Below are 13482 nucleotides of genomic sequence, written 5' to 3' on the forward strand. Positions count from 1 at the left end.
CATCGCTAGGAGAAGCCCCCGCTCTGCAACAAGAGAAGCCACCGCAATGAGAAGCCCACGCTCTGCAACAAGAGAAGCCACTGCAAGGAGAAGCCCCCGCTCACCACAAGTAGAGAAATGCCCTCGCAGTAACCAAGACCCAGCACAGCTAAAATACCTGTGGATAAATAAATTTAAAAATCCAAACAAAACGGGAAGAAAAACCAATGCGACTATTAAGTTGGCGAACAACTCAACTAGTTTCTCCTTTCCTACCAACTTCCACCCCAGACTGTAAGTACTTCCTCCAAAGGTACACAGGAGAACTCTGCAAGCCAGTGAAGCAACAGCCACAAGAGAGAGTGCAGTGAGCAGCTCTAGGGATGTGCACTCCTGCCCTCACTCTGCCGCCGGAAGTCCACAGAGCCAGCAGGCATGGGAACAAAGGCTGCCGGAGAAGGGTGGCCGAGGCCTCTTCTGGTTAGCCGGCCTGGATGCAGGGTTAGCACACACTGGGACACCTGGTCGCTATAGCCTGGTGGGCAAGGACTGCTCCTTCCAGAACCTTCACAATGGTGAAGTGAGCAGCCCGGACGCTGCCTCGCCTTGGCTGGACAACTGGCTATGGAAGAGGGCTACACCCTCAGGAAACACGATGGCACGGCACCTAGGTGCAGGGTCATCTGGGTCAAACCCTGCATTCATCACAAGCAAGTTCCTTAACCCCTCTGAGTCATTTAACCTTCCTGGTAAAATGGCATTAGGGGCAGGGGGATTCAACAGTCATAAATGTGAGCTGTTGTTATTGTGAGGCGATGGCCTGCAGGCTGGGCCCAGGGAGATCAGACTCCCTGTCACACCCCCTAGTGCTGACCCTGAACACAACCTGTGGAGCGTTTCCTTTGAGCCAGGCTTTGCTATAGCCAGTGGCTACTCTGGCTGATGATGGTGGTAAACATCAGCCTGGTGCTAGACTGAACACATCCCCCTGCATTACCTCAATCCTCTGAGGGAGATTCCAGGATTACCCCTATTTTACAGATGAGGAAACAGATTTAGTTCAGTGACTCGCCCAAGAATAGGGAGGTGAGCATGTTACACTCTTAAGCACTCTGGGCTAGAAATCTGTCCTCTCCTCCTCACCTTTTATCCATGAAGGCAAAACATCAGCCCTGCTTTTACGAAGAGGGACCTGAGGCAGAAGACGCTCTCTCACAGCTTTATCCATCACAGCCTGACTGCCAGACTTGTCAAGAGTCTGTATCCAGAGCCCCTGCCCTCAGTGTAGAATGTTGAAAATAAGACCACCAAAGGGTCTGACGCAGACCTGTGACAGCAAGGAGACCGGTCTACTTGCTGTGGTTTCCCGTCACGGGAGTGAAGTGGCGGCCAATGGTAGCGTGGGGCCAGTGAGGCCCTGCCACCCCTTGTGTCTGCGCCCGCCTCGGGGTCCCAGAGCAGAGAGCCTCACTCTAGCCCCGGGCTGGGAGCCAAAGGGTCAGAAGGGGGCCGACGGGGCAGCTCCCGCCAGTTCCTATCCGGTGGGTGGGCTGCAGCCCTGCTGTTGGGGGCCACACCAGGTCCCTGAGACCTGCCTCTTAATCTGCCCCCTACCCTGAGTCGCTCACTCCAGGAGGTGGAGAAGTCACTTCCTTCTGCACCCTGTTAAGTGAACCCAGGCTCAGCCCCTCCTGGAGCCTCGCTGGAGCTCACCAGGCCTAACCCTGGCGGCAGCAGACCCACCTTCTCAGAGTAATGTTCCCCGGGGAGAGGCGGGTAGTCACACTGCTCGATCTTCTGGCAGAGGGAGAAGAGATTCATTTTGTCTCCATAGAAGGGGCTCTGAAGAGCTGCCATCTGCAAGGAGAGGGGTGAGAGAGGTGAGAGAGGAGTTTTTAGCCCTGAGGTCCAGGGGAGAAGGGGCTGCTCCTGTGGGGGGTGGTGCTTCTGGGTCCTCGCTGCAGCGGCCGTCCAGCAAGGCTCCCCCACATCCTGAGGAAGCTGGGGTACAACAGCAAGAGGCAGTTTTAACACGATCCTTGTTACATAAGCAAGTTAAATGGGACAAAGGTTTCAGTGACAAAACTAAGGGCAACAAAGAAGGCGCGTCTGCATCCTGAGGGCCAGCCATGTGCAGGCGCCTGCCTGCCCACAGCTCTGATTTTGGTCCTAAGTACACAGGGCATGGGGAGACCGGCCCTGCTCAGGAGGAGCTGTGCTTGGGACTGGTGGGTTCCTCTTGTCACGTGGTCTTATATTTCTAAAGAGCAATTCTGACACTCATGTGAGGATGTGTATTTGAGAAATAAATTTAGGAAACTACTTGCCTAAGGACTAACGTTGGAAGTGTTGGGTGGAGGGGATGGGGAGGCATTTTTGATTTTCATTCTGGCCATGCTCCAGCCCGTCACAGAGCTGCTGTGGAAGCCCAGGGTTCAGGGCAGTGGCTGCTGCCGCCTGGAAGCTGCACGCCCAGACATCATCAGGAGGGGGCGCAGGGCTGTTTGGCTGCCCATGAAGGCGGGGCCTGGACCCTGGGCTTCACAGACGCTCTAGACAGAAGCTTCCTGAATCCCACCCAGCTCCGTACTCACTTGCTGTGGGCCTGATCCCCGGTCTCCTCATCTGAGATGGACACAGCTCCCCCTGCAAGGATGCGGTGAGCCTTGGCCAGCCCAGGAGGAGGGTCCCGACCCGGGCTGTCAGCCTCCGGCTCCGCTCTGGAAGCAGGCCCTCTCCTGGGGGCTGTGGAGGCCCTGGCGGGTTCTTGCCCCATCAGGGAACTAGCCGAGCTTCCCACCCCACCACTCAGCACCCTTGGGGGTGTCATCAAAGGGGACACAGGAACCGAGGAGTGGCCGTGTTAGGCGGCCCAGTGAGGCCCCCACTGGCCCCATCTGCTGATGAAGCTGTAATGAGATTAAAGTGCCGCCTGTCACTCCTCCCTCCAGTTGACGGCCCAACTCCTCTTGCTACTCAAGCGCCGTCAGCTACCTGTGCCCGCCTGGCCATTCAGCCCTGGTTCCCCTCAAGGAGCTGGTGCCAGGGCCGCTCTGTACACGCGCCTCAGCCAGGGCCTCCGGGACACCTGAGGAATCCGTGCTCCCCGTCAGGCCCCGGGGACGTGGGCCAGTGAACCCCGTCTCAGGGCAGAACGTGGTAGGTGGCCCATCAGCTTTAGTTTCCTGGCCTGCCCCCGTGTTCTGTTCAGCCCTGTGAATAGGTCAGCTGACCCTGAGAGCACAGCCTGCCTCCTTCAGGGGGCACGGGAGTTTTCAGACCCCACACAGTGTCATTGGGCTTCCAAATGGCCTTTGGAGAGGCGGTGTGGCCTGGAGACCTGGGGTTTCCTCTGACCCAGATCAGGAGTCTCCCCAGAGCAGCACCTGTGGGCCCAGGGCCTGCGCTGAGTGATTTCAGAGGGGTGCTGAGCCTTACTGCTCTCTTCCACCTGACCAGGGGCTTGGGCCTCTGAGGGCTGCGGACCACCTGGACTATGAAACCCCCCCATGGGAAGGCTGCAGGGAGTGGCCGTGCCCTTGGCAGAGCAGGAGGGGTGTGCAGAAACCGGGAACCGGCTTCACCAACCAGCGTGCAAAATAGCATCGCTTGGGTGATGTATTTCCAGTAATTAAAACGAGAACCTCAGGTGCAAAGGGTTAATTGGGCAGTTTCAAAGGGACATCTGTTGCCACGGCAGAGAGCAGCTGAGGCTCCAGGGCGGTCACTCAGAGTGATCTGGTGCCCTTCAAGTCAAGTCAGGTGGATTAAGACAGATTTTCCTGGAAAGTGTTTCTGTCCAAAGTAGAAAGGACGTTTAAATGCTGGCCCCACTAACACGGGCTCTGGTTTTTCATGTGTCTGACCTGGGAGAGGGACTGGGTGATCCTTTCAACCAGCCAGCCTCATCTGATTTGCACAGAAGGGCCCCAGAATGGTGAGGCCTGAGTCCCGTACATGCCGTCCCCTGCAGATAACCTTTCCATCCCTTCCAGCGCCTTCCCCAGTTAGAGAAACACTTTCTGAACAGGGTCAGCAGTGAGCTCTGCCAGAGGAGCCCTCTCAGCCTCCCCGGCTCACAGACACTTCTACATCCATACATGCAGATTCTAGTGGAAGCGGCGTCCCCCTGCCCCCCTCCCCAGGCCGCTCCTCCTCCAGCTGCTGGCCACGGGCCTTCCACCCGGATCAGAGCATCGCGCTGTGAAGGAACCTCTGGGGTTGCTGGAGACACTGGGATTAGAACGATTAGCCCGGATGTCGAGATCTCATACCAGCGACCACCCACCTCTGACTGGTCGAAGCAGAGGAGGATTGGCTGGCTGGGGCTGACACTGGTTGCCTCGTTAGAACTGCCAATGCCTCGGCTCTCAGCGCTGCTCCTGAGATGCAGAACTTTTCCTCCCTGGCATCATTGGGATGACACATGGCCAGAGAGATGGGCAAGTATGGGCGCTTGCCCCCGCCGGGAGGGCTCAGGGAAACTGGTGTGTGATTTGAGATGTCAGAAGGAGAAGTGGTCTCTGACTCAGAGGGGACAGCAACTGCCTTTGACTCCGGCCCTGTCAGGGCCTCAGACATCCATCTCATCACCAGTTTCTCCTAAGCTCGTCTGGGAGTGAAGGCTGACCCCAGGGGCTAGCTGCCAAGCAGTCTGCAGCCCTGCTTCCCCAAACCCTTCTCTGGGTCAAGCCAGAATAAAGCAGATTCCACACAAGGCACAGCTCCACCCTGGTCTTCCCTTGCTCCCCCTCCAGCCCACTTTCCTGCTGGTCTCAGCCTCGAGGCTGCTGTGAGAAGGCCCCCCACTGAGGACCCTGATTCCTTCAGCTCCACGCTCAGAGCTGAGCTCCCATGTAAATAAGTAAATTCTGCAGAGCCCAGGCAGCCTGCTGAGCGCCTCCACGGGCGTGCCAGGTAATGAAAACAAAGCACCAGGCCTTCCAACAGGCCAAGCTCAGGCATCCCTGCTGGGAGCTCCTGCAGGGGCCACTGCAGTTGCTGGGGGCGCCTCACAGCCAGTCCTTCCCCCGGAAAGGGGCTCTGAGCCGAGGCCCTGCATCTCTTTCTCCACTTTCTCCACCTCCCCTGCTGGCTGGGGAGAAGGCATGAGGCCCTGGCTCCACAAGGACCACCTCCCTGGCTCCTGTTCACAGAAGGGCGGGTATCTATGCCTGGGTACCACTGCCCATGGAGGCCACTTCCTTGCTGTGTGACCCTGGAAGGTCTCTGCCCTCCTCTCAGCCCGCTTCCTCCCTTACAGCAAAGCTGGGACTGGCCTGGTGTCATTCTTGGGATCCACTCCAATGTCCAGGGCAGTGTAGCTCCCAACTGCTGAGCTGTTTGGCCTGTTTGTCCCACGCTGACCTCTTCAGGACAGATCCCACTTGGCACCCACCAGAGGGGTGCAGGCCAGGTGTATTGTTTTGTGGCGGTTCCTCACTAGCCATGGGGCGACATCAGCATCTTAAGGTGACCTCAGGAGGTTTTCAGTGGACATCTGGATGCCCAGGTGGAAGGTGATGGTGGTGGGCTGAATAAAGGTCCCCAAAGATGTTCACATCCTAATCCCTGGAATTGGCAAATGTGTTGCCTGTATGGCAAAATAAATTTGGCAGATGTTATGAAATTAAGGATCCCAGATAGGGGGAGTGTCCTACGTGATCCAGGTCAGCCCTACTACACGTAAACACAGTATCTTTATAAGGAGCAGAGAGAGACTGGAGTACAGAAGAGGTCCGTTGACTTAAGTGATACGATGAAGAGGTCACAAGCCAAGGAATGCAGGTGGCCTTTTCCTTTTCCTGCCTTGAGTCCAGGGAAATAGATTGTGGACTTCTGGCTTCCAAAGGGGAAGACAATAATTTTATGTTGTATCAGGCCAACCAATAATCTGTCACGGGGACTCCTGATACTCCCAGTCCACACTGGGGCTTGGAGGGAAGGGCAAGCCTGTCTCCATCGCGCGCAGGTTTCCTCTGGCTCTGTGCTGCTGCCTGCCACCCTGGCCCAGGGGTGCTCCACTGGGTCCGCTCAGAAGCCTTGGAAGTGATCTGCGAGTGTGTGTGGGGGGACAATGGGGTGGGAGAGCCTGTCGCAGCTCTACAGGCTGGCGCCCTCGGGGCGCCCCACAGGCTGTGCATTGGGGGCTCCAGCCGTGTCTGGGGGAGCCGTTCCTTCCAACTACCACGGCCCTGGGCTCAGGTGCGTCTCCCTCCCCGTCTGCTGGGAAAACATCCAGTTCTGTTTTCCCACAGGGCTTGGGGGTGGCAGTCTGGGGAAGAGCCCCCACTGCCCTCTGCCCTCAGAGGGGCCACCACGCCAACCACACCACTCCTCCTTTGTTGGAGGCCTGGGGCTGTTGGGTTTAGGTCAGCTGTCCCCTTGCACGCAGGACTCGTCTGATTTCATTGACTTCCCATGCCCGGCTGCGAGTCACACAGCCCCACACAGTGCCAGCAAATCAATACTAAAACAAACCAGCCCCTCCAGGCTGGGGAGGCGCTACGGATGCTGCCTCTTTACACGTGTTCACGCACCCAAGGCATGGCCTCGAGGACAGCGTCTGCCTCTAGGGAGCAGGCACCGGTGCAGACGGCTTGGCACCAGCTCGGAAGCCCTGAGGACAGAAGTAGGGCTGTTATATCCCGGCCACCTGCGTGCCTGTTTGTTTACATCTGGAGACTCACGTGGTTCAGAGGCAGGAAGGGGCTTACAGAAATCCCGAACGCAGCACAGAGAAGTAAAGAACCACCTGGACTAGGTGAATATCCATGAGGGCAGGAGGACAAAGCCACATCTCCGTGGGGACGCGTGACAATTGGACTCTGGCTCCCCGCTGGCCAAAGTGCAAAGGGAAATGTGGCCAGCTGCTCACGTGCACTGGCTCAGGGGCTCAGAGGCAGCAAGGGGGGCAGTGAGAGCGCTTCCTTGACCTGTCCCCTGACCACCCAGGGCCTTCCGAGCCAGGTGCCGTCCACACCTCATGAGCCAGGTGTGAGCCCGTTACACGTGGGCACCTGCAGCTCCTGGGTCCTCATGGGCGAAGACTGAGGTCAGGGCCCTGCGTCTCTCTCACCCAATCACCACCACAGCTCCCCACGTGGGAAGCAGTCCAGCTCAGCCCTCTTCATCCCTGGGGCAGTGCCAGAAGCCCTGACACCCTGATACACTGCAGTTCCCGGGGGGCACCACCTCGATGGGCTACTCCTGTTTGGTGCTTATAAAAAATTCCACCTACAACAGATGCCCCTTTGAGGCCCAGGAAACACGGTCTGCTCCCCACCTCTGATTGCCAGGGCCTGGCTCACCCACAGACCGTCAGGAGGACTCAGTGGGACACCCACACGGCACACCTCCAGGGGAAGGGGACTCAGGCACAAACACCACCAGGGCCACATTTCCACTTGGCCTCATCTTCAACCACAAGGCCGCTCTTTAAAATGAAATGTCGGCTATTAACAGCAGGCCACTGGCTTAAAAAGAAAGACGCTGTGAAGTTTAAACCTTGTAAAGGGATCAGCGTTTGGATCTCATAGCCTTAATCTGTAATGCAGCGAGCAGGTATCTCAGCGCCAGGAGACTCCAATGGCATAGCCATCCCCATCCTGGTGCTTCAGCAGTGGGCCGCTGACTCCTGAAGTCTATATCCACGGGCCACGAGGTCAATTCTCAGGGCCAGCACTCCCGAGGAAACAAAGAAGTCTCTGCAACTCCAAAACACTCCTGGTGGCCCCTTGACACTACCCCAACACGTCGCTGCCCTGGGAGACACTTCAGCTTATCAGTTCTAAGCCAGATTTCAGGGATGCTCAAATCCACCCCAAGGAAAGAAGAAAAATAATCAAGGTTCCAACTCTAAACCCAAAGCATGTTTGGTGTCTCTCAGCCCTGGAGGGTCTTCAAAGCCCTTCAAAGCCTGAAATAAAAGGAAATGTTATTTCATTTACCTGGCCTGTGACAACGCAGGATGCTACTATTGCCATTTTACAGACAGGAGACCTGCCCAGCAGAGGGTGGGCCACAGCAGCAGGAGGGTGTGGCTGCCAACTTGGAGATACTGGAGTACCCCACCTCCCCCAGCAGTTGCAAAATTCATGCTGTCTCATGTCTGAGCCTAACAAGACTCAGAAACATTCCTGTCCCTCCATCCAGTTTGGCCACCAGATCTGGAAATGGCCATCTGGTGGCTCCATCTCACAGCTCAGGAGAGAGGGTGGTGGTCTCCAGTGTGACCCACAGTCTGAACCTAGAAGATCATGGCCACCCCTTGGTGGGGAGCATTTCAGAGGCATGGGCCCGCACTGACAGGGGCCCTGTGTGGGGTCCGGCCTACTGGTAAAGGAAAGACACTGAACAGAATTACCCTGGTTGCCAGGGAAACCGGGCAACCAGATCCCCCTGCCTGTGCTCCTTCCATCAACAAGCAGACACTGGACACTCTGTCTGGTTCCAGTCTGTCTCCCTTCCCAGATCTGAGCAGCCCAGGGGCGAGATGGCACCCAGCCTGCCGCTGGCCATCCCTCTAACCCCTTCCTGTCCAACAGTGCTGATCAGGCTGATGCTGGGCAGAGCGGATTGGTGAAGGACCAGACCCAGATGGTACCAATGCCACAGGCAGACGTGCATCCCAGATTTCCACCGAGCTGGTGAGGTGAGCCCTGCCCCAGCTGGGTGCCCAGCACGCTTACCCCTCCAAATGCCGCTGGGCCGCGGGCCATACACTCACCTCATACAGCAAACAGCCCAGGGACCAGATGTCAGACTTGAAGTTGTAGCCGTTCTCATGGATCCTCTCCGGTGACATGTAGTATGGCGTTCCCACTGAAACACAGCAAAGGGTCAGGTAGGCGCTCACGCTCTGAGCAGGGGGGAGGGGGGAGGGTATGGGGAGGGGCGAGGCCTGACCTCAGCCTCACTGGGATCCTGGGCAGCCCCCTCGCCCTCTCTTCCTGCCCCTTCCTCTGAAAAGTGAGAGGGCTGGGTCAGACTGAAGGGTCCCATGCTCGTAGGGCCCTAAAAGTTCCTGGAAACAGGGACCCACCCAGACCTGAGAATCCATTTTGGGGTTGGGTGGCGGAGGACTGGTGTTCCTTCTAATTACCCAGGGTAGGGGGACACAGAGGCCAGGCTCTGGGAAGCAACTGAACAAGTATCCTCTAAAAGTGACTGCTTAAATCCCAGAAGAGTTCAGATAAGGTTCTCAGCAGTGAAAACCACCACGGTGACTGCTGATCAACCATGGCATGTGAGCCCATTTTATAGCTGGAGAAACTGAGGCTCAGAAAAATGGCAGGACGGAGGTTCAAACCCAGATCTTCAGGCTCCAGAAACTGAACTCTTAGCCACGACCCTTGGCTACTAGCACCAATCAACATGTCCTGCCTGAGATATCTTAACCAGAACAGAAAAGATACTAACCATGAAAGAAAAGACTGATTAACTGGATTTCATTAAAATTAGGAACTTCAGTTCATGAAAGACCACTGAGAGTTAAAAGGCAAGCCACAGACAGGAAGAAAATTGTCCCAACAATGATCTCATAGACAGAATATATTTTTAAACTTCTATAAATCAACACATAAAAGACAAACATCCACCCTCCCTCAAATTAGCAAAATATTTGAAGGGTCATTTCCAGAGAAGGCTATCCAAGTCACCAATAAGCACGTGAAATGAAGCTATATTTCTCATTACTGAGTAGGGCAATGCAAATTAAAAGTACAGTGAGGTACTACCTACCACCTACCCACCTGAATGGTTTAAGCTAAAAGACTGAGATAACTAAGGTGGTGGTATGCAGAGCAACTGGAACCCTCATGTATTGCTGACGGGGCCATAAAATGACACAACCACCCTGGGAAACCATTTGGCAGTGTCTACTGTCCTACAGTTGCACACTGCCGACGTTAAAATCCAGCAAGTCTGCTCCTAGGTATATGCCTGAGAGAAGAGTACTCTGTCCATCAAGAGACATGATCAAGAATTTGCAGAATGGCTTTATTTGTAATAGCCCCAAACTGGAAACAAGTGGTAATCACCAGTAGAAAGGATAGATTGATAATGTGGTCTATTCACACACGGGAACACTAAACAGCAATGAACAAGAGCAAATCTCAGGTACATGCCACAAAAGGGATCATTTTCACAGATGCAATGTTGAGGGAAAGAAGCCAGGAACAAAAATACCACTATCTGATTTCATTTTTATCCAAAACAGGAAAAATTACTTTATGGGGATGATGATCAGGAAAGGGCTTGAGAGAGCTTTCCTGTATGCATATCCCATCTCAGATAAAAAGAGGAGGCACACCTAAAGACTGGAGCTGGGCAAGCATGGATGGATTTCCTGGTGGGTAGTGAGCTCCCCATCACCAGAGGCATGCAAGTTGCAGCAGAGGAGCTGATCTGGCAGGGCTGAGCAGAGGTGTGGGAACCTGGATTTGTAACCACAGATTTATAATCTGAAATTCTTATATCAGTCCATTTGAAGGACAGCTGTTCAGGAGGTCAGATTTTAAAGACTGTTACACAGAGGACATTTACACTGGCCATGTGAATGTGACGGTGGCCAGGGCTGTTCTGGACAGAGTCTACGAAGGCAGCCACAGTCCAGTGTGGCAGAGGCTGAGACTGAGATGTGGACTGATGACCCTAGGAAGGAGGGGTGTCCAGTACCACATGTGGGAACACAGGGGACCCTGGGGGGAGAAGAGGCCTGTTGATGACCTGGACTAGGAAAGTGATGGCTGCCCCAAGGCAGGGGCCCAGACTTCAGGCTGTCATGGGCCAAAGGCGTTTCAAGGCAACTTATTTTTGCCAAGTAAAGGTGTTTAAACACAAAATCCCAACTACCACTTCACGTCACTACTTCTCAGTTTAACACTAAAACAAGAAGAAAACTCAAGATCAAGGACAGTACCTTACATTGAAAAACTTTAGCTGTTTGAAACTTATCATCTTCTTGCTTTTCTCCTCTCTTTGGAGATGGGTAAGAAATTCTGTCATGCCCGTCTTGTGGAGGCCATGAACAGTGTTGGAAACTCCTGCTCCTGGCCTGAGCACCCTAGGAGCGGGATCTTTTTTTAAGTTTATCATGATTTTATTCTAATTTAATAACAAAATTATATAAAATAAGCAGATGATTGATGAATTCTGTTTTAGGAGCGGGATCTTGTTACCAAAGTGTCTCAGTGCCCTCCCCAGGACCAGGTCACAGCGGGTGCCCTCTAAGCATCTAGTCACCAAGTCAATGAACCCATCTGCACGGTATCAGACAGTATGTATCAGATAAACACTTGTTTTTCTCACAGTCTAATGCACTATTTACTTAACTCATGTCTGTCCAAGAGGGACTAGCTGATTATTGCTTTACTGGGTTACCAAGCACTGTTTGATGGCAATAATCTTTAAACCAGGACAGCAGCTATCACTTAAATAGTTTTAAGAACTGTGTCATCCTATATGCATACTTCATGGATGAAATCAGGGGGCTAATTGCTACTCAGCAGAAAGAGCTGTCAGTTAGCAAATGAACCCATGTGGGATTCTATAAGCAAACTGCACTTCTAGTAGCAACCCCTTGTATATTTTGGTTACAAGGGAGCAAAATGAAAATGAACAGGGAAGTGTGAAATGGATGACTTGTCATATCCAAACCACAGGATGAAATCCAAACAGTTCTCACGTAACAGTGGGAACCTCAGACCAAATGGCAAGCGATCTAGCACTCAGGGTGCTGTGGGTGGACATGCTTACCAGGTGAGGACCGTCTCCCACACAGAACCACCACACAGGCTGATGGGGTGCACTCAGAGATGGCAGAGGTCACAGGCCCTGTCCTCAGTGAGGGACAGCAGGTCCACTGTCTGGCTACACTGCACCAAGACCCCTGGCCAACCACCCCCCACCCCACCCCCTAGCCAGAAGTGCTGGCTGGCCCTGACACCTCTTACCACCCTGTCTTACCCTTCACTTATTCTAGATCCTCCTGGGCCCCCACAGGAGGGACTTGGGGGAGATAAGACCTGCTGAGGGATCAGGCTTTGGCCTGGGTGGGGCTGCCTTGCCAGGCCCATCTGAAAGTGAAGACTCTGAGTAGCTGGTCCCCCTGCTCGAGTTCCCCTGCTGGCCACCCTGGCCTGCGCTCCAGTTCAGTCTGTGCCTCTGCTTCCTGGTGGGCTTCTCAAGGTCATTTAAAGTGCCCCCTCCCCTGGCCAGGGAGGGTCAGCTGCTCAGTGGAGTCGGGGCCTTTCCTTTATCTCCCTGTCCCTCTGCTGAGGTTCCAGATGCCTGCCTCGGCCCTGCTGGGGGTGAAAGCCTGGAGGCACTGGGGAGAAAGCTGGGGGCATCACCTTCCACTCTCCTCTCAACCTTCTACCTCTTTATTGCTCCTTCAGCTTTTACTCGTTTCCACCAGGTAGGTATAAGGGGGAAAAGGCAAATATGTCCTAAAGAGATTTGTACTTTCTTCTAAAATGCCAGGGCTACATACTCCATCCATTCATCTGTCTTTCCATTCATGCATCATCCCTCCGTCTGTCCATCCATCCATCCATCAGCATCCAGTGTTAACTGAGCCCTGACGCTCTGCTCGACCCTCCCAGGTGTGGGTCTATCAGTAGGTAGAGAGTTGCCTGTCCCAGCAAGTGTCCAGGAGGAGGCAGCTGAACAAGGAAAGAGTCGACTGACCAATGGCTGTAACCAGATCACCTGAAAGAGGTTGCTAAAAATCTGGACCCCTGGCCCAACTCCAGGCCTGTGGGACCAGAAGCTCCAGGGCTGGAACTTGGACCCCTGCCATCTCCCACAAGCTGGAGAGTATCATACAACTGAGAGGAGCTCGGCAGCCTCCCATACCTGCCCTCCTTTCAGCTGCTCAGAAACCTTGTGGAGCCATGAATCCACCAAGTGCTAACGGAGGGAAGTGTGGCCTGTCCCCTGATCCAGGGGAGGGGACTCTGCATCTTAAAGTTGGGGTGCTCTGCCTCATTGGAGGGCTCCTCAAACTACAAAGCTGCAGGGGGTGAACACAGCACCTTTTCCTGTGTGCCAGCTTTTCCAGGGAATGAAGTCTGTAAAACTCTACTTTCATGCCAACAGTAAGTGCTCGGACATTATGAAAGATAATGCACAACTTGCATTGAGTTTTATTAAAGATAAAATGAGACTTCAAAGAAGTTCCAAGCTTGCAGCAGGCCCTGGAAGAAGTGACCCCGGCCCCCAGGAGTTCTGGGGGCGAGAGGGAGAAGCTGGCAGGGGGAGAAGCCTCCGCAGACAGGGGCCCTAAACGCCTGGCAGGGACCTCCGTGGGCACTTCCAGCGGCAGAGCAGCGACACAGCCTTCGCAGAGACGCTCAGATGCAGAAAGCGCACAGCCAGGGCCTCAAATCCCCTGCCAGCAATCTCCCCATCAGCCCTGAAGCCCCCAGCCCTGCCCCCACCCCACCCTCCCCTCCGGGGCCGGAGCTCTGCATATGAAAGAGGAGCCCAACAAACCCTGAC

General features: G+C 54.6%; 1 protein-coding gene across 2 annotated transcripts in view; it reads right to left on the minus strand.

Annotated features, from left to right (window-relative positions):
- NEK6 (NIMA related kinase 6) overlaps positions 1 to 13482 on the minus strand; it is an 85196-nt gene that overhangs the window by 3231 nt on the left and 68483 nt on the right. For both annotated transcript variants that reach the window (XM_043916884.1, XM_043916883.1), the window contains exons 8-9: positions 8708 to 8802; positions 1723 to 1836 (exon numbers count right to left, since the gene is read on the minus strand). In XM_043916884.1, coding sequence (XP_043772819.1) covers positions 1723 to 1836; positions 8708 to 8802 — 209 coding nt within the window. The remainder of the gene's footprint in view (positions 1 to 1722; positions 1837 to 8707; positions 8803 to 13482) is intronic.

The sequence above is a fragment of the Cervus elaphus genome, chromosome 11 (assembly GCF_910594005.1).
Source record: "Cervus elaphus chromosome 11, mCerEla1.1, whole genome shotgun sequence".
Classification (NCBI taxonomy): domain Eukaryota; kingdom Metazoa; phylum Chordata; class Mammalia; order Artiodactyla; family Cervidae; genus Cervus; species Cervus elaphus.